Genomic DNA, 21,871 nt, shown 5'->3' with positions numbered 1-21,871 from the left:
TCAGAGGCAGTCCGTTGGTTCTCTTTCTGTTCAAACAGGGTAGAACCCTTCAATGACAGCGAGCCAGGTGATGAAAGAAGAACCAGATCACCATAAACTCTGCACCCTGCGCCCTGACGGGAGCGTCATTGTGGTGATGTCTTTGTGAGGATGGTGAGGTGGATTGATGGATCGCTCTACACCTTGGCCGTGATGCTGAGGATCCCCTGCCCCTCCTCTGGAGATCAGAGGAGAATCTGGTAATAGGCTGCTATCTGTGCGTCACGGCCGCAGGGAGAGAGCAGCGGTGAAAGCGGGGGTGCGTCTCTCTACTCTGATCAGTCCGCCTCCACATGGCTCAGACTTTATCTCATGCTCCCTCCTGAACCCCAAACACAACATGGTGTCATGTCCTGGTATGGGCTCGGGCTCGCAGGTCATTGCGCTTGTCGATGTTGCCTGAGATTAGTTGTTTTTCTTCCTTTTGTGTCTTGAACTTGATTTGGAAACGGAAACAGGAGAGAGAAGCGTTTGGTAAGTTTTTTTTAATTTCTTAAATACATTTTATGCACATGTGATGCAGGCTTTACATTTGAATGGGTTAAATAATATCGATAATATCTTTCATTTGACACTCTTATAAATGAGAAATTAAAACATGACACCCTTTGGAAATATTTACATGGAATGAAGCCACGTGAAATATCTATTTATCTCTACACAGATTTATGTATATTTCTTTATTGTTTTGCGCCGTTTTTTTTGCGATTTGTTTGTTGTCGTTTCTCACATCGGACTGTCTGATCCAAGAAACATCACAGGTTTCTTGAAACGGAAAAATAATTGGCTATTTCCCTTTTTCACGTCGGGTATCCCGTTGGGACCCGGAGCCGCATCAGAATTGAACGAATGCAAATTCATTAACTCTGAATAATAATATAGGATTAACAGCACCCCATCTATTACCTCCAAAGTAACTAAATCTCTGTTTTTTTCCGCAAAGAAACGTTTGTAAAGACAGAATTATTACTAACGCTATTTTTCACGTTTTTTTTTTTTTTTATTGGAAAGGCGTGGGGTTGCCTCGTTGTAAAATAGCACTATTTGTTTTCAGCGAGAAGTTTGCGGTTTACATTAGACTGTTAAATTAGACGGAATTTCAAGAACCGTGGGTGAGCTTTCATTTTAGTTTTACACCACAGAGCTACCCCCCCACCCCACACAATCAGTGCTTTCCTTCAGATTTGTCATGTGATTTACAAGAAATTGGCTCTGACCTCGAGGCGATTCCCCTCCGATGTCACCCAAATACTCTGAGGGTCCAGTTGGGCCACTCGTTCAGGTCAGCTGCATAAACTACCCTGTCCCTCATTTTTAGACCTTTCTGAACTTTTGACCTGGATCACATCACCTTTTTTAGCCTCTCAAATAATAAGGCTTGGTGCGTTATTTTAGCTTATTTTCTTATTTTATTCTTAGTACGAAAAGAGAAAGGGGGAGGAACACCCTGCCTATGCCGAAGTGGAAAAAATAAACATAGATTTTTAAAAGACAACAATCAGTGAAATGCAGCAATTCACGTTAGATGCAGTCCACAGCCACACCCTGATAAAGCCACAGAGAGCCTCGGACTTTTCTTTTCGTTTGCGCGGAAGTTGGCAGCTGTGATCTGCAGCAGGCCTGTCAGGTGACTCAGGTCGCCCGATCTCTGTGCATGCGGTCTGGGATGCTCTGAACCGTAACCTGTTTCTGTCCCCAAACATGCAGACTGCTGTGGATTCTAGCACAAGAAGTTTTTTTTATTTTACCAGAAGACACCTGGCGTGGGAACTGATCCCTGAGGGGAGAAAGCAGTCTCATCCGGGATCAAAGAAAGCAGTCGACCTCTTGTAACACGGCTAAGTGAGGAGGAGAAAGGCGGCCATGCTCGGCAGTGAGGGGGAGGGCAGCACCTTCTCTTCCACGAAGGAAGCGGCGGGTGAGAGGTGCAAGTCTCCGGCTGTGGATGGGGACGACCCGACCGCTGGCAGCCGGTACGCAGAGCACGGGATGGGTGCTGACCGGTACTACATCCCTCCCACCGTCTCTAAACAGAGGCCGGAAACGCCGAACCCCTGCTCCTTCATCCCTTATAACCCCAGTGGGACGGTGTACACCCCGTCCAGCGCTGGCAGGTACCCCTCATCCCTCCACCTGGGCTCCGTGTTGCCTCCCGCCGGATTCTCCCCCTCCGCCGCCGGCCGCAGCCACTTCAGCTCGGCTTACCAGCTCGGCCAGAGCCCCGGCTGCATCTACTCGCCCTACACCGGCTCAGGGTCGGCTCTCAGCAACATACCTCTGCCCACCGCCGGCCCGGGGATGAGGGCCCAGGTCTACCTCTGCAACCGGCCGCTGTGGCTCAAGTTCAACCGGCACCAGACCGAGATGATCATCACTAAGCAGGGCAGGTGAGGTGACAGGAAAAGGAGAATTCAGAGGATTTACCTTTACCTGGACGCAGTTATTGTAATTTTCCCGGGAAACGCGTGCTGCTTGCTGTAACACAAACCAGGTGTCCGATTCTCTAAAACTCGTCCTGTTAATACTCCAACACCGTCCGTTGTGTCTGTGATTTTGTCCGGTGTTTGCAGACGGATGTTCCCGTTCCTCAGCTTCAACATAGCTGGTCTCAATCTGTCAGCGCACTACAACGTGTTCGTGGAGGTGGTGCTGGCGGACCCAAACCACTGGAGATTTCAGGGGGGCAAATGGGTCACCTGTGGGAAGGCGGACAACAGCAGCCAAGGTACTGACACAGGTCGATATTTCACATTTTTAGTATTTCATTTTAGTCCATGTTTAAAATGTATCTACCCTCATTTAATTATATTTAATTACATAATGAAGAAATATTGCTAATAATTGAACATATTAAAATTATCCAATTGCCATTTTTATTTGTTATAATAAAACGATTCCATATAAAATGCAGGCTTATTTTTCATGCACATATATTTTGAAAAACAGGTGAAACCCCATTATTTCAGTGCATAGCCGGGGCCTATTAAAATGATCTTGCGGGTTTCATGTTTGGAACTGTATTTCTTTATTGCAGGGAACAAAGTCTACGTCCACCCAGAGTCTCCGAACACGGGGGCCCACTGGATGAGACAAGAAATCTCCTTCAGCAAACTGAAGCTCACCAACAACAAAGGAACCAGTCACAGTACTTCACAGGTGTGCCAGACGAATAAATACACATAACCTGACGCCTTTAACCCGCATCAAAGAGTTGGACAAATTGTATTAAAATGTCAGCGTAATTTTCGTTGCATTGAACTGTGGTTGTTTTCAGTACAACTGTGTATTTTAAATATAAAGTAAAATATCATAGGTTTTTGCTTATTGGTTACCCTGATAAACACTGCGTAACAGATCAGATTCAAGCCCACCATTAGTTTAATCATTTTAAGCAAATCATAAGAACAATTGAAGACAATTTTCTTATATTTTTTTATTAACGCGTGGACAGAATTTATGCAAAGGAAAACTTTCATCAAATAGAATGACGCACACTATCCTAAATTCAAGACGCCATTCTTTTGCGCATTTAGGTCAAAACCAAATGACCATTTGGCACAAATTCCACCTGTTTAGAAAAGTGGAAAATAATTTAGTAATTTAATTTTAAAAGCACGTGGATGATTTATTTACCCAGATGATTGTCCTGCAATCGCTGCACAAGTACCAGCCGAGGCTTCACATCGTGGAGGTGACGGAGGACGGGGTGGAGGACATTAGCAGTGATGTAAAGACTCAGAGCTTCACCTTTCCGGAGACCCAGTTCATAGCCGTCACTGCCTACCAGAACACTGATGTGAGCATGGCCTCTCCTCGCCTCTCCTCTGTGCCATGATATGGGTTTGGAATAGGATGCTATTATAGTCAGACCTGCTTTGTGAGATATAAACTGCATGCTTCATCTTGTTTTGATCAGCTTGTAATTTATATTCATTGAAACTCATTCAATGGACATTAATAGCATTTTTTTAATGTTAATCTGCTATGTACGATTTCCTTGCATAGTCTGACATGCATGTGGTTAATAGACATGTAACTGCATGATGCTTCTGTGCATTCATTCTCTTTATATGTTCACATATCAGTGTGTAGCTTATTCTTCCATTTTGCTTCGTTTTAGATCACACAGCTGAAAATTGATCACAACCCTTTTGCCAAAGGATTCAGAGATAATTATGATTCGTGAGTATTTTTCTTCTTTGCCATGCGTTGATCACTAGTTATACATTTAGAACAAATGTCACATTTTTACAACACGGGAATACATCAGATGACATGTTTCATTGCATCAACTCGAGGTCTGCTGTTTCATGTGCATGTGCAAACTCATGTTGAAAGACTTTTTTTTTTACGGACAATGCCCTTCCTTGACCTTAAATTCATAACTACGTGCATTTTTTCAGGATGTACACAGCTCCAGAGCATGACCGCCTCACCCCATCACCAAGCGACTCTCCCCGTACCCACCAGATTGTCCCCAGCGCCCGCTATACCATGCAGCCCCTCTTCCAGGACCAATTTGTCAACAACCTTCCCCAGAACCGCTTCTATAACAGCGAGAGAGCTGTGCCGCAGACTAACAGCCTCCTCTCACCTCAGACAGAAGACGGGGCTTCACAGAGGTGGTTTGTCACCTCCATGCAGCAAGGGGGAAGCGCCTCTAGCACCAGCAACAAGCTAGATCTTGCACCCTATGAGGCGGAATACTCAAGCTCCCTGCTCCCTTATGGCATCAAATCCCTGTCCATGCAAACATCTCACGCTCTCAGCTACTACCCAGACTCTCCTTTCACCACCATGACTGCAGGATGGGGGTCCAGAGCAACGTACCAGAGAAAGGTTTCACCCAGCCTGCCTTGGTCTCCCAGACCTAGTCCCACTTCTGGTTTCCCAGAAGACTCGAGCAAGGTTAAATCGCAGATAGAAGAGGAGGTGAACGGCAGTGGAGGCCTGATCTCCTCCTGGACGGAGACACAGCCATCAGCTCTGTCCCTAGACAAGGCTGACTCTTATTCCACAGCCTGCAAACGGAGGCGCTTGTCTCTTAATGATCCCAGCACAGGGGACTCACCCACTGACATCAAGTGTGAAGACTTGGCCTCAGCTGTCACCAACAGTAGCTCCTACAGCAAAGAAGCCCCCTCATCCAAAAGCATGGCAGCTTACTATTCCTTTTACACAAATCCTTGAAAGTGTGGCCTCTGAAATGTTTTCTGTCTCATTTTTGTCATTTTGGTTGTTCTTCATCTGCCACCATGAATAAGAAATATTATTTTGCTTTTTTTGTTATGTGCATACCCAGAATTTGTCTTGGTGGTGGTAAATGTTCAAGTAATGGCATCAATTCCAGGGCCATGTGTCACACAGTAAGCATCAGCAACCTGAAATATTGACTTATTCCATCTATTCTATTTCTAATCCATCTGTCCTTCTGGACTACATTTTGTTTGAACACCCCATTTATGTAGCTCTGATCTGGAATTTTGAAAGTGCCAAAGCATTTGTTTAAGTTGCCTCATTTTTTAAAAAAGTGTTACGTATGTTTTATTGTGCGTGCATTACAGTATCTGCATTCACACTGAGGTTATGTGTTTACAGATTATTTATTGAAGGTCTGTTGATATGAAATTTGTGCACTCATAAATGTGAGGCTAATATGCTGTATATACTGTCATGGCAATGCTCAGATATTTGATAATAAAAGGCATTTGTGTTCTATTTAGTATCTGAGTGCTTATTTTAAGTTAAGACACCTTTGTCCCTGCAGCATACTTTACATATGATGGACTAATATGTACATTTAATAAAATAATTCGTCTGATATATGAATGCATAGGTTAAAGATTTCAGTTGCTGACAAGGTGATGTTTGATGCTTCCCTACATTTTGATTGGTTCACTGCACATAAGAACCATAACTTGAACAGGAGGGATGATAAAACAACTTAAATTCAGCTGACTCACCAAATATATTTTAACTTTTTGTCTGTTTTTCAATGTACGACAAATGCAAAGTCAAAACCGATTAAAGTCATAAAGACTGAGTTGCTGAAGGGATAAAAAGCACAAGTTCACGTCCAGCCAAAAGCATTATTTGTTTCTATGGACTCTGTCTCACCCTAGTGGCAGTTTATTGCACTCACAGCTACCAAATCAATCACTACAGTAGCCTGTTGATAATAGAGTGTATCTGACACAACACTGAAATAAAAATCCATTTTATCCAACGATTGGATGAAAATGGAGGGTTGGGAATTTTTTTCTTTATAATAAATTATATATTTTATAATTTATATTTAATAAAATCTACAGGTTCCTTTCTGTCCACAGGAACCTGTAGATTAGACACACATGTATTGCTCCACAATTGCATTGCATAATTCTGACGCTACACCTTTGCGATAAATAGGAAGAGCAGGATAAAGTGGCCTTCCAGAAACAACAAACACAAACATGCAAATAGTTTGTCATTGCATGTCATCGGTCCAAAATATTGCAAAGTTAGGATTCAAAACTTAATTACATGTTTCATTGCAGGCTGTTCAATCTGTGGGCACACACACACACACGCACACACACGCACACACACGCACACACACGCACACACACACACACACACACACCGTTTGAACTATAAGCCATACCCCTCTCGGTCTGTTTTGGGGGTTGTGCTGAAACCTGGCAACCCTTCCAGCAGCCAGCAGAGTCAACGGAGAGTTGACAGGAACAACATCACCGCTTTAAGCACACGTTATTTATGGATTACTTAACAAGAAAAGCCTTATTGCGCTAGCGAGTGACAGTCAGTTCACAAGATCTTCTCTGCAACAGCGTGATGCACAGTCTGTGTAAGTCTGAATACTTGTTACTCACTGTTTACTGCTACTTTATCAACTGTGCTAGCTAAGTTGGCTAGCAGCGCGGTTAGCATGTTAGCTGACCCGCTAGCGTATGCGCTGACGTTAGCCAACGCAGATGGTAGCGTCATGCTGTTTTTATGTTTTTGAATAACATACAGCTAGCAAGCATTGCTGTGTATTGTGGTTAGCACAAGCCCTTTGGATAAACGGAATGGTTTGCAGGTCATGTTATCTAAGGTCAGTTGGCTGGCGAATGTTTTCATCAACCAGAAATGTGACAAAGCGTTATCGGTGACTGCTCATTAACACGGCATTAACACACTGGCGTCGGTTTGAGCTAGGTTAGCGAAAACGGTAAACACCACACAACATGGGCAAAGGCCTGCGTGAAGTGACAAGTGGCAAGCCACGCACACAAACTGACATTTATTTGTCATTAGCTGCTACTGTTAGACAGCAATAGTCAGATGTTGGTTGGCGCTGTCGTGGAGAAGTGTCCTTAACTATTTTCAGATAGGTTACCTAGTCATACATTTGGAGTGTAGACTTATCGGGTGGTATGTGTGTCCCACTAAGAGATTATATAACCCAAGATAAGGTGTTGGTGCTCACCAAGGTGGGACATGGTGTGTTTGTCTTTCCTCCTGACTGTGTGTGGTTATGAGGGTGTCTGTCCTTAAACGACACACGCTTGACATAGATTTAGTGATGCCAGACACGTTAACCCGTGTCACCTGGCTTCATTGATACATTTTTGTTTTGTTAGTGGTATGTTTGTAACGTGTTAATGTTATTTGAATGTATGGCTCCTGTTGCGTGGGTGGCTGGAGATTATGCCCTATCCCAATATTGGCAATGGATTAACACATCTGATTCACACATAAATTACAGTGTTTAGTAGTTTAGTTTGGCCAAGTGAAGAACAAATGATAAATCATGGATGTAAAATGACTTATTAAAAATATGTTACAGAGAGTGATGAAGGGCAGATGTCCCATCCCTATCTGGTCCAGCCTCTGTTCCCCTGAACCTCCGCTCCACAATGTTGGGTCTTTCTCACACATCCTCCCTATAAGTCGAAGCAAGACAGTGGGACATTATGGCCATATTTTAAACTAAATGGGCATCTGCTTCTGTTCTTGATTGTAACATGTGAGCATCAACTTTACTCAGGATGTACAGTCAGTTGCCAGTTTATTAGGTACTAGCTAAAGTTGAATCAACACCTCTAGAAGCAGCATAACCTGTAGGAAGTTAAGGAAGGTTTATGGCTTGATTTTTATCATTGTAACAGATTTTACTTTTGGCTAGGTGTACCTAATAAATTGGCAACTAAGTGTGTACCGATTATTTCAGCATCATTAAATAACTGAAGTCACCACAGCAGTCTCACTGTGTACACGTTTCTGTTTTGTTTATTTTTTTAATTTTGTAAAGCACTTTGCAACATTGTGAAGAAAAGTACTATATAAAGAAAGTTTATTATATTATTAGGAATGTTTATGTTTATTTATGTTTTTCTTTCAACTTCCTATCCTAGTCATATCAGTATGATGTTCAAAATTCCCTGAATTACACCAAGTAATACTTTGGGCAATGTGATGCTTTTATGTATTTTTGGTCAGCTACAGCACAAATCAACACAAACACAAGACTCTTTCAGCGCAATATACTCTACTTCATGATACTAAAATGTATTCATACTGAATTCTTACCACCATCCAAACACTTCTGCAAAATAATGCCTAAGTGTTAGCAAGTTATGCATAGAATATAAGGAAACAATGCTCCCTGAAAACCTTACAAGTGTACCGTGTGCACTGAATTCCTAACTCTCCACAGATTAGCATGTATGGCAGAAATTGGTAAAAAAATTTTGATATACCATTTGCAGCACAATTGACAATTTTCCAGGACAAACAGTCATGACCATATGGTGCTCGGGTGGAAGCGAAATGCTGACTCGCTGCATGTTCCTCTTGAGTTGAGGCTATCTTGCTTCACAATGACTCCTGGCCTCAGTGGGATGGGCACCATTGGCACAGAGTGGCGGAAGCTCCTGGTGATGCTAGAGGAAGTCTTGTCCTTCTCTCTGTTTGAGCTTTGTTGGCACTATGTTTAGTTATTCAAAACAAAAAACAGAAAGAGAAACGCAGGGAGGTGGTTTAGAGTGCACTGGTGATGCTGATACAGGGGCTTGTGGCAGAGCAGCCTGAGCAGCCTTGGAGATACCACTCTGGTCCTTGTGATTCAGGGAGAGTGGACGCGGTTAATACTCTTAGACACTGGGCAGCTTTTTATGAAACAGTGGTGACAACATGTCTGGCATATTGGGAGAATCGACTAGAGTTTTTTAATGACACACAAGCTCAGTCAGTGTTTTTTAGTTAACAAGGCCTTGTTGGACTTGGACCCAGCCATAAAGGAATTCAACTCCTGTTTTTCTTCTTTTCTTTAGGACGTTCAGTATGCTGGCCTATTGGACTTGAACAGATTGAAGACGACTTAAGAGGCTGCTGTATCAGTCTGAGCTCGAACCTAGGCTACGGGAAGAGATGGGGAACACAGCGACCAAATTCCGTAAGGCTCTCATCAATGGGGATGAGGTACTGGCCTGCCAACTGTATGAAAGCAACCAGCAGTTCAAGGAGGCTCTGGATCCCAACTCTACATATGGAGAGTCATACCAGCACAACACTCCACTGCACTATGCTGCCCGGCACGCCATGACACGCCTACTCAGGTCAGGATATGGCTCAGATAAAATCAAACAAACAAGGAAGCAAGCAGACCGAATGTACACAGTCAGAGTTGTATATTTCTGGACTGGCTGCTGTCGTCAAGATTAAAGTGGATACATAAAGATGGGTAGATGAGGGACGAATGTGTTGTGCTTTAGCTTTTTGATATGCAGCAGTTTATTAATTAATTTGATTATTATTTATTTTTCTTGTGTGGCACATATTCAGATATCAAGTGTGAGCATTGCTCTTATTTTTTTAGCACTCTGTTGCTGATCAGCTGGTCCCATCTAGTACGATATTGCTGCATCATAAGAGAGAGTTTTTCATGTTTTGTCTCTATACGTCTCTGTCCCATCTGTCTCTCCACATAGCCATCTGCTAGCAGCTCTCAGGAATGCAACATGCTGGGATGGAATAGGATGGGGCTCTAAGAGCTTCCCGTCCTACAAGCTACAAACCTTGCATGTGTTTGTCTTTACTCCTCTCAGGCCCTTTTCTTTCTGTGCAAATATGGTGCTTGCTCAAGTTTGCATTCCTACCTGACTTGAAAAACTACTAGTTAGAGTTATAAAATGTTACTAAGTAAAAAGGCAAAGTCAAGTGTCAGCAAAATATATGACTGAATAGATTTGATTCTGATGATTCAATTCCACATAAAGCACTGAAATCACATAAAGCCCTGAGTCTCAGACTGATTAACTGATTTGGATAATAATTTACCTGAGGTGCAATGTGCATTTCAACATAGGTCTCTTCTGTGTGATTCTGTATCTGCATTCTTCATTTCAAATATTTTGAAGTGCAGTACTTAAAATGCTCTAGAATATACAGTTACACTAAATCTCAAATTATGCATAACGAAAATTAATTATATTGGTTATTATTTCCATCGTTTTTTGTTTGGCAGAAGATAAACAGGATTTCATGGTATTTACAATGTTGTAAAAAGCACACTATGCCCTCCAAACAGGCTTTGAAAAACACTAGAGGTTAACAATTGTTAATCCTTGGAGGTAACTTTGTTGATCAAAGCTGAAATAGAAAGTAAACTGAAATACTTTGGCTGGCCCCAGACACACACAGCACACAAAGCCATTTCTGGGCCAATGAGCAAATGTTTGAAATCAACTGTTATTCCTGTCCCTGTCTTATTCTTTTAGGTCTTTTCTCCTAAGCAAAGATGGGAATCCTAACAAGCGTAATGTTCACAATGAGACATCTTTGCACCTTCTCTGCATGGGGCCCCAGATCCTGACCTCAGAGGGGGCACTGCAACCCCGGATCTCACGGCCATATGAAGACCGACAGCGTCGGGCGGAATGTCTGCAAATCATCCTGGCATGGACAGGAGCAAAGCTTGACCATGGAGAGTATGAGCGTGCTGATGTCAATGCCACCGACAACAAGAAAAGCACTTGCCTGCACTATGCTGCTGCCTCAGGCATGAAGACTTGTGTTGAGGTGAGATTCTAAAATCCTGTGGATAAGTTTCAGTGTGGCCTAATCTGAAGTATTCTGAAGTATGACATTTTAGATATAGATCAAAAGTCCATAGATTAGATTTGAAACTGAAGAGCATCACTAGGACAGGGAGCAATTTGAGTGGAAGGCAGGTAAAAAAAGGCCACAGTAACCTGAGGTTAACAGTTATTATAATGCACTGTATTTTTACTATGAATATTTGTAGAACACTTGTTGATGTGGCCTTGTATTAGATCCAATCATGACATCGTGTAAGGAACAATAATTTGCCTGATCACATCCATTACGGTAAGTTTGATCAAACCACTCCCTTGTGAGTTTTGGATAGATGTTCTGCAACACAGACCACTTTTATAAATCCCTAGGAAAGGATGCATCAGATGCATCTATGTGACTAAAGTCACATAGATGAATTATCACAGTGTGTCTCTCAATATCTCCTTTGTAAAGATCTGAGTTTAATTTTGAAATGCGTATTGTTTATAACCGAGCTATGAAATCTCAGTGAGAAGGATTTCCTGCACAATCTGAACAACCACAATTATCGGATGGATTCAACCACAGTTTCACAACTAACTGTAGATCATGTTTTCCATGATTAATAATTATGGAATTTTGTACTGCTGAATTTTTTTCTTTAATTTTAATTTCCTCGATAATACAGTTTGCACCACATGCAAAGCCAAATGTCAAATTAGAAATGCAGGCAGAAAGAGATAAGCCCTACATGGAAAATGTAGCAAAAAGCAAAGTGGCAAAGAATGAATAGAACAAATGTTTGGGAAGCTGAAATTACATATTCATACTTTAGAGAACAATTTATTCAATTTTCTTTAAGTGGCTCAGCTGTTGTGAAAAAGCACTTATTTATTTTTTTCTGCTCAGAAGTACCACAATAACAATCAAAGAAAGGCTCTCTCTGCTGCTGCTTTTCAGAAATGCTGCACCTCTAAAAGTGAAAAGCTTTATGTTAAGTCGCAGTGAAATTCACTTATGGCTTCTAAAACTGAGAAATTATAAGTAATAATCGCAATCACAGTAAAAGAAATTGGAATTACCATGTCTGCCATAATTGTACAGCCTTTCCATGAACTCCTAATACAGAGTTTGTGTTACTCCACTGTTTTTGTAATTGAAGGTGTTTCAAAATACATACACAAGCCAATGAGCTTTGGTAAATGTACCTGCATAAAGTGTGTGCCCCTCTGCTCATTCTTCAAAGCCAAATTTTCCTCTTGTTTTCACTCGCTCAGCTCCTGGTGCAGAGAGAAGGGGACCTGTTTGCAGAGAACGAAAACCGCGAGACTCCATGTGACTGTGCAGAGAAGCAGCACCACAAGGAGTTGGCCCTGTGCCTGGAGTCGCAGATGGTCTTCTCTCTTGCCCCCGAGGCAGAGGGTATAGAGGCAGAGTACGCAGCCCTCGACCGAAGAGAGGTACAGAGTAACACACTGAGAGGCGGAGGGTGTACAGCTTTCAGTTTGTCACCCTCAACTGGTGTCACTTGCATTACCAATACCAAACTCCTGCATAGTCCCCACCAGGTTGAAAAACCTAATGAAGCTGTTAACAATTGTTGTCATTGTTATTTCATAAAAACTCTTTCCAGTAAGCTGCCCTAGATACTTTAACCTAGCAAAACCCACACAGGGGTATAATATTGGTACTGAATAAGACCTACAATTCAAAATGCCTCAAGTAGTCTTTTCCTTGAGAGCAGCATTTTAATGAACAACCCCATGCTTCAGGTTACACAAGTACTGAACAGAAAAGACATATTTTGTAAGAACAGAAACCTTTTCAGTCATAGAGTCATGGAGTTCGTCTTGGTAAGTGTCTCTATTTGTCCAAAGCTTTGTTTAAAATTTTGCTGGAATTCTGCTGGCTGCCGTCACATTGCAGATGCTTTGGTTAGACCCAAACAAACACAAAGTCGTCACACAAAGTAGTCTGTCGTAAGGCATGTGACTGCCGTCATCATCAGCGTGTTGTTAGCGCACTGGGCCCAATTCAGTCATGTGGCAGCAATTCTCTATATTTGATTTGTTTTTAATATTTTTGTTCTCTTCTTCTCCTTTCCCCAACCCCAACTTTCTTTCTTTCTGCTCCATCTCTGCTGCTTGCTTTTCTTCCCACTCTCCCCTGATCTCACCCTCTGTTGCTCCCACTACTGTTTCATTACTTTTCCCAACCGACTGATTCTTTTTTGCCTACGTACCCTCCATCATTCTCTCCTCTCTTGTTCTCCTCTTTATTATCCTCCCTTCCTCTCCTCTTGTCTCTGTCCTCTCATCTGCCCTCCTCTCCAGCTGTACGAGGGCCTGCGGCCTCAGGATCTACGGAGGTTGAAGGACATGCTGATAGTTGAGACAGCCGACATGCTGCAGGCCCCTCTCTTCACGGCAGAGGCGCTGCTACGTGCCCATGGTACTGTTAAACTCATACACACACGCACAGTCGCACACATGCAGAGTGTCTGCTTGTCCTTAAAATATTTGCCACTGACCGTGTCTTGGTGGCTTAGTGGCTAAAAAAGTTGCATTGTACTGTATCTGCATCCCAGGTTTAAATGTGGCCAGGGACCATTACTTGTGTCATATTCTTTTCTGTCTCCCCAATGTTTCCTTTGTGTATGTACGTAGTCACTGTAATAATAGTAATAACGGCAAAAATGCCAGAATCAAAAAAAAGAAGGCACTGAATATTAAAATTGATATACCCAAATATTGACAGATATGCTTACAAAACTTTAGAACCAGTTTTACCCCGTTTCCACAGAGCTTGCCCTCGTCAAGAAAAACCCTGTTTTGCTGTTTTTTAAAACATTTATTAATAGAATTGTCTTACATTTTGTTTGTATTGGGATTAGAGAGGCCATATCTCATATCTCATCTATCTCATCTATCTCATAAGCTTCATGCTACACTCCAGTGATTTCCTTGAAGACAAGTTGTGAACAGTCTTTGTTATCTGAAAAAATTTCACTTGTGTTGCTCTCAGTGGAGAGTGTCATTGTCACATGCTCTAAAAGCTATTTCAGTAGGCTAGTCTTTTCCACCAAATATGTGAGGAAACACTGCTGCACAAATGAGGGTGCTTATGCACTTGCTAGTTACTGAAAAGAACTGTCCACAACACACGTTCTGACTTTTAGGGATGCACGATAACTGTTTTTTGAAACCGATACCGATAACCGATAACTTTCAGCTCCTAAAGGCCGATACCTATAACCGATAACACACACATATGTTATATACACATATAACATCATGACATCAATACCACAAACAAAACCAAATTCAGTATTGACTCTTTAAATGAAGAGATATTTATTTTTCCAATGAAAAACTATTGGTAAGCCTCTCAAACATGTTCTTAAAGCTATCAAACAAACCTATTTGATATCTCACATCAATTTAAATAAGGTGCATTACTTACTGATATAAAAAATAAAGGCCCCTTGAAATGATGCAAATACATGCATCAGGATTACAAACTGAAAAAGTGCATTCCAGAAGTTTTACAAAAAATAAATATACATAGAAAATTAATGCACTGGCACAAGTTAGATTCAAACATTTCTATTTAAACAAACTGAAAAAGTGCATTCCTCAATGACAACAAAAATAATGCACAGTGCATATTGTACTGACAGAAGTTAGAAGACGGCGCTCTTAAATAATCAATTCTGATTGGTCAATCGCGAAAATTCAGCGGTGTTCCTAACAGTCACAGACTAAAGGGGCAATCCCTTAATGTACCAAGCTCAATAACACATCGCCAGCTGATTTGAGAGGCAAAATATGGAGCATTTTCCGTACATTATTTTTAATTTGTTTGGAGAGGACCAAACACTTGGCTGGAGAATGATGTCCCCAGCAAAGAAGACGAGAAAAGTAAAGAACAACGCTGGACCGACAGCAGGAGCGATATTAAGACACAAAAGACTTGAGGACGCAGAGATTGACCAGATTGAAGCCGACAGACACGAAAATAACACCAAGAGAAACACAGCATGGACGATCGGTCTGCTAAAAGACTGCTGAGTGGAGACAAAACTGGAGACAGATTTTTTAATGTCTGACGCTGAAAGCCGAAATCAGCTGATGCAGGACTTTTATCCATCAGTCCGAAAAATAGCGGTAAACCAAACTCTGTCTCCAGCTACGTCTCTCTCGGGTCTGGGATATCCCGTCACTTCTCCACATTTGACATGATTTCGCTGAATATCTGTAAAGAAATAAGTTTTCCTGCCTGCCGGCCTGCGCACAGTGAGAGGCGGTTGCTAGGCAACGTACGTGTTTACTTTCAGAGCCGCTGCGCAGTGAGAGCGGTGACAGGCGAGACTAGACTCATTTTAAATCAATAAAATATGTTTTAATCAGTATTTTGTGTCACACTATTGAATGCTTTAGTAGTAAGCCGTGTTCTAAGCGGGATAACGTATAGTGAGCAGTTTCCTACGGAGAAGCGTCGTGTCGGACTTCTATGTCATCCTGAAGGAAGATACATGATCCCTTACTTAGACTTATCTATGTAAACAAACTGAAGAAGGGCAGTCCATAGTAAGTCAAGCACCGTCACGTCCATGATTAAATCTTCAATAACCTTAGCCTGTGGGTCATCTTTGGCAAATTTCTTGGACTTTTCAAAAGCCTCACCGTCGCGTGAGTCCTGGTGGCTTCTTTGCGGCTGCCTTGCTAACGTTAGCGTCTTTAGCAGGCCGGGCGTCCTCATACGCTTTCCAAACTCCGTCAAAGCGGTGGTTATGTTTCAGGTGACTGATCAGGTCTGATCACACACTGACATGACACACTGACATCACACGGTGACATCACACGCTGACATCACACGCTGACATCACACGCTGACATCACATCACACGCTGACATCACACGCTGACATCACACGCTGACATCACACACTGACATCATATGCTGACATCACATCACACACTGACATCACACACTGACATCACACACTGACATCACAGACAACACTGTGACATCACAGATCACACTGATTAACCACGGTAACAGGGTTTAACATTAAATATTTCCAGTTTATCAGAAGTGAAAACTGACAGGAAGTGGTTGTAACTTCTTTACATTTGATCTAACAGCTCAGTTTCTGTTTCTGTAACTCTGCCTCCAAGTAATCAAAGTAAAAAATGAAGTGCTTCTTTTCCAACATGTTAAAATATACCTTCTGGACACTGCAGCTTCACATCAGAATTAAAAACTGACTCAGATTCACTTTGTTCATTCAGGTTTGGTAAACAAACAGCTGTGAGCTCAACAACACCAACATGCAGAATGTGTATTTTCCCTGAACGTCGCAGCGTTCGAGTGATGATGGGTCTCTGTAGTTTCTGCTCAGTCCAGTTAACCGATGGTTGAACCAAACACTGAAACGTCTGTAAATCCACAGTTTTTGATCAGCGTGTGTGTTACTGACTGCCCGATTAAAACCAGTAAAAGCCACTCACCGGTTAGCGATGCTGAAAACAGGATAGACGTGTTGGTGTCCTCTAGAGGCAGCTGGGTTCATTACAGCACCTGATCATTCAGATCTCCAGGGTTCATCCTCTGAGGAGTAAGATCCGCCTCACTGGCTTTGTTAACATGCTGATGTTTAGCAGCTACGGCTAATATTTACCATGTCCATCTTAGCTTAGCTTTTTAAGACTGCATGCTAATATTTAGCTAATTAGCAAAAGGCGCAGCTGAGGCTGATGGGAGTGTCTTTATTTCTGCAGGTATTTGCTCCCTAGCACTTTGGTTTATGAGCAATAAAACACTGACCTGATGGTGGCGCTGATGAAAAGGATCATTTCACTTATTAATATTCATCTTGAGGGGAACATGAACTTCTGAACCACATTTATTAGTCATCAAACATCTGCTGAGATGTTTCAGTCATTTCCATGGCGGCAGCCCGGCGCTCTGAAACTTCACCATCGACACCTTACACCGACATTAAATCTTCAATAACCTTAGCCCGTGGGTCATCTTTGGCAAATTTCTTGGACTTTTCGAAAGCCTCACCGACGCGTAAGTCCCGGTGGCTTCTTTGCAGCTGGCTTGCTAACGTTAGCGTCTTTAGCAGGCCGGGCGTCCTCATACGCTTTCCAAACTCCGTCAAAACGGTGGTTATGTTTCAGGTGACTGATCAGGTATTAAAGCTTGTGCCATTTCTCGCTCCTAGTGGAACTCGCTTGGAACATTTGTTACGAATAACCAGCGAACGGTCTCCTTCGGAAACTTTGAAGAAGTCTGAACTCTGTTTTCATAATCACGCTGTACCACATGCTGCATTAAAGGTGTAACGTACATTCCCCCGTTCCCTCGTTTGCCAGTCGTTCTTTCAGCCTATTAAGTTCATGTTTCTATTTTTTGTGTGTAACATGTGGAGAAATACTGCGAATGTTAATTCAAGTCAGCATCTAGCAAAATTATGACAGAGTTAACGAGTTGTTTTCTGGCATGAGGGGGTATTCTTGATTTTTCCCAGTGAGACAGAGTTTTTCTGATTATGCTAACGTCACTTGAATGCAGCATTCACTGCAGGCCATTCTGGTCTCATAGTGGGAGCGAGGCACTGCCGTGCTGACAAAAACACATATGTTATCGGGGCTGTTCGTCATGATATCGGACTTATCGGAATGACGTCATAATTTCCTGTTATCGGCCCGATAATTATCGTGCATCCCTACTGACTTTCACACAATTAAAAGCAAGTCCACTAAAAGGCCGAACTGTGCATTAATAACATGATGGCTGCCATATTGCTGTTGCAAACATATTGCACAAGATATTTGCACATATGTAGTGGATATTAGCAAAAGTTAAAGATAAATAATAGGGAAGTACAAACAGTAGGTTTGTGATGTGAAGCAACATCATCACAGTGTTATGTTAAATGATGATGGAGCCTGGGGTAGCATTCCTTCTTACACAGGAAGGAATAGAGTGTGAGATTAGACTCTGGAGTGACACATTTTAGTTACCTTATTAAATCTATAGGTGTGTGAAGCAATGGTAGCCCATTTACAAGCCTTATTAAGAACACAAGTGTAATACATTCACATTATCTAGACGTCCGCACTGTTCAACTCATATGAAATACAGTACTTATGATTGTGTCCAGTCAGTTTCAAGTTATCACGGTGGTCTTGCATACATGTATCCAAGAGACATATGTTACCAAAAGGCTAAATCAGTGAAAGCCTTTCAACCTGAGAAGAGTGAAGGAATTTCATTTTGCCACATTCTTCATGCCCACAGACATCAGTCACTTGCCCTGAATGACTGATACCCTTGTAATGTATGCTTGGCCAAGTACTGAGTAACACTGTCACAGTTTGGATTTGATTTGTAGCCTTAAGACACAAATTCTCAAACTAGCTGCGCTTAACCTTGCTAAGATATATGACAAACTTCAAATGTTTTAAAACAATGTTATTTGATTTGAAGCCTTTGAAAACCATTACCCCCCTTAATTTAACTTAGATTGTGTTAGTAGAGGACTTCAAAAAATGTGTCACAGTTTGGGGTTGATTTTCTGTCTTTAAATACCCCATTTACTAATTCAGTGGGCTGAGTGGCTGGCAGTTGAGCTGTGTGTGCTACATATTAGACATACTTTTGGGAGCTTAGAGGAGAGAGAGTGACCCCAGATTCTTACTATATTTATTCACCCCTGTCATGGGAATGCTGTCTGTCGGTTTAGGAGGGATGGAGCGTTTCAGGATTTTTGTTAATCTCCTGGAGGAGGGTTTTTGGATTTATGTATCATTAATTTCTTGTGAAAACTTTCACGCACTTCCTAACATTTATATTCCAATTTGAAACTTTTCCAGTTTTCTTATCACAATTCTTGGTGCTTTCCTGTTGAGCTGCCAGCCTGTCAATCTGCCTGTGCTGCTGACAATTTATACTTCCCAGTTAATTTTTGATATTTAAGACTAAATGTGAAGACTTTTAATTTGAGACTCGCTTTAATGGCCAAAAGCATGAAGATAGGGTCATATTCATTGATGAGTTTTAATTGAATGGAGATGGGGGAATTGTTGCAATATTCATTATCTAAATGAGGCCATTTAGAGTCTGAGACATTTGATTGGTGGTGAAAAGTGTCTTGAGGCTGATAATGGCCTAATTGCACAGTTGACCGGGTCATGTTCCTTATTTTAGGAGGGAGGATTTTTTCGTCAGAGAAAATTTGGATGCAGGCACAGTCCGTAAGTCATTCAATATTTACACTGAAAAGCTCTCAAACCTGTTCTTGTGCTAATGTGAGATTGAACAGCTATTCTAAAACAGAAAAGCAGATGGCAGCAGGTCTATGTTGTTGGCTGTTTGAAAGGCTTAGGTGGTAGTGTTGCCACAGAAGTGGGATTTGTGTGGGCTTTGGTGGACTCAGCAATGTGCTTACCTATTCTTACAAATGTAAGACTGGATGAACTGAAAAAAATGTATTTATGTCAAAACATTTTGAGTGGATGAAATGAGAATTTAGTTGTGAACAAATCTTGTTTTACCTGGCTGAATGGGAATTCTGGCTATTGTCTTTAGTGTTTATCCATGCCTGTTTAAGACCCACATTAGTGAAGATTTATAAAATATTATCACATGATACACTGTGTTTCTTGTACTGTTGACTCAGTGATTCTAGATCAGAGTACTTTTAGAAGCTTACTGTAACTTGGCCTCATCTGTTTGTTTATTGCAGGGTGTATAAAAGTCTGGGTAATGGTCAAAAAAATGTTGAGGAGGTTTTGTTTCTTTAAAAGGCCAGCCCAACTGGCCATTCAGGCTTTAGGTCCCAACATATATTAGAACTGTCCTTTTACTACATTGTACTCTTCTCTTACAATGATGAGATCCACTTTTCCCTCTCTTTGCTTGATTTGTTTTGACTGTCATCCAAACTCTCATCATACTTCATTGGCATGTGCTCAACACAAAGCTATTAGGTTCATCATTTATGTGCTCCTGTTATTCCTCTCTGTCTGGTTTTATGTGTTAGCTTTTCTTTCTCTTAAAGTATATCTTTCCTTTCTGGCATCAGACTGGGACAGAGAGAAGCTCTTAGAGGCCTGGATGACCAATGCAGAGGAATGCTGCCAACGCTCAGGGGTACAAATGCCCAACCCGCCTCCAAGTGGTTGCAATGCCTGGGACACCTTGCCCTCGCCCCGTACGCCACGCACCACCCGCTCCTCCATCACATCCCCTGACCAAATCAGCCTCATGCCTGCTGATGAGGAGTCTTCTCTGGTGAGAGATGTCTTTGGGTTCCCTTTCTTCAGTGTTTGTCAAATTAACAGAATAAGAGGATGAGCAAAAATCTGAAATGGTCTTACCAGCCAAATTGGTGCTAAGCCCCACATGTCACATTAAAGTAGTGGGAGGTCAGGTTAGAACAGAAACTCTTTAGTTTTCATAAATTTGAGGAAACTTTAAATTGCAGTTGCAGATGTGGTAGATGAGAACATCATTTTAGGGAAGTCTATCATTTAACTTTACTTATCAGTGAAAAGCCATCAGATGACATTAAACCACAGCATTAGTAGCCCCAGGGAGCTGCATGTTTTCCTGGCCAAGAATCTGCTACAGCAGCAAAGCATAAAGCTAGCATAGAAGAGCACAGACTAATGGCAACTGGCAGTGTACCCATAAAAACTGTACACCAATGTTTATTTAAATCCTGTCCCTATGGTGCCACAGATTTCCTGAAGTGTTTCTGCTGAATTCCTTAAATTTTCACTGCCACACCTGTCTGTCTGTGTAATGTTGCATTATTTCCAGCATTATATTGCTAACAAGCATCAGTATTCATGCCAGCGGTCTGCCCCACATAAACACAAGAAGGACTTCCTCTGCTCCGAGGAGAAGTCGTTTGTTAATTTAGGTGCAAACAAACTCTGAATGTGAGAGAATATAAAAATACTTTCTAAAAGATATTATTAGTGTACGAAGTTCAACTGTCCGTAGGCCAGACAGGTAGAAAGAACATTTCGTACCACCTTCTGCTTCTGTGCCAAACATGAGGGAATTAATGATCAAACTATAGAGGCTTCCAGGTTTGTTTTTTCAGTGTTGAAATGTCATGCCGCTCCCCTGGTGGGATGCTGAATTTTCAGAGCATAGGGAGCATACAGAACCGGCTAAGTAATGCTTATGCAAGTGTCACTGTAGCTGACGATTGTTTTCACTCTACAGCTAACGTAAACATGGAACAAGTATTGTCTACGAAGTGAAATTTTAGCACCTTGTAATTTATCTTAATTTTTTATAATTCCACAAAAGTTGGGACTCTGTGGAGAACACAAATAAAAAAAGATTGTGATAACTTGTGAAAACTTAATTAAATTAATTTTTGGCAGATACTCCATGGAAAACAGAACAAAGACAATATATTTATTGTTTATTCTGAATCTGATGCCAAAAAAATGACATTTTTTATACATTGACTTAATATTTCAGTTATTTGTTTGCGGAGGGGTCAGTATCGGTATTTTACATGATTGACATACTGCAATGATATGATTGTAAAGTATTTTTAATAAACAGTTAGGTGGAAAATTAAGTTTGTGTGTTCAGACACTCTGTGTAAACCTGAATTAAAACAGAATGTGATAAATAGCTAATCTGTTTTGATGTATACTCAAATATAATTTGCAGCAGCTACAGCTCCCATGAGTCATAGATATGTGGCACATGCTGTGAAAAGCTCATGGAAG

General features: G+C 41.6%; 2 protein-coding genes across 2 annotated transcripts in view; both read left to right on the top strand.

Moving 5' to 3' along the window:
- Positions 1–331: 331 nt before the first annotated feature.
- LOC121610470 (eomesodermin-like) lies at positions 332–5,737 on the top strand. Its single transcript, XM_041942600.1, has 7 exons — positions 332–513; positions 1,747–2,426; positions 2,610–2,764; positions 3,074–3,195; positions 3,677–3,835; positions 4,160–4,221; positions 4,443–5,737. Exons 2-7 carry the CDS (start codon positions 1,903–1,905, stop codon positions 5,227–5,229), a joined length of 1,809 nt encoding a protein of 602 aa, XP_041798534.1. The 5' UTR covers positions 332–513; positions 1,747–1,902; the 3' UTR covers positions 5,230–5,737.
- A 1,012-nt stretch (positions 5,738–6,749) lies between these two features.
- Positions 6,750–21,871, top strand: part of LOC121610568 (ankyrin repeat and IBR domain-containing protein 1-like) — a 37,967-nt gene continuing 22,845 nt past the window's right edge. The window contains exons 1-6 of the mRNA XM_041942745.1: positions 6,750–6,886; positions 9,357–9,641; positions 10,803–11,103; positions 12,378–12,560; positions 13,434–13,551; positions 20,197–20,405. Coding sequence (XP_041798679.1) covers positions 9,454–9,641; positions 10,803–11,103; positions 12,378–12,560; positions 13,434–13,551; positions 20,197–20,405 — 999 coding nt within the window. The 5' untranslated portion in view covers positions 6,750–6,886; positions 9,357–9,453. The remainder of the gene's footprint in view (positions 6,887–9,356; positions 9,642–10,802; positions 11,104–12,377; positions 12,561–13,433; positions 13,552–20,196; positions 20,406–21,871) is intronic.

Source organism: Chelmon rostratus, chromosome 8 (genome assembly GCF_017976325.1).
Source record: "Chelmon rostratus isolate fCheRos1 chromosome 8, fCheRos1.pri, whole genome shotgun sequence".
Taxonomy (NCBI): domain Eukaryota; kingdom Metazoa; phylum Chordata; class Actinopteri; order Chaetodontiformes; family Chaetodontidae; genus Chelmon; species Chelmon rostratus.
Note: the sequence above shows the minus strand (reverse complement) of the source record. Positions and strands in the feature narration are given on the sequence as shown.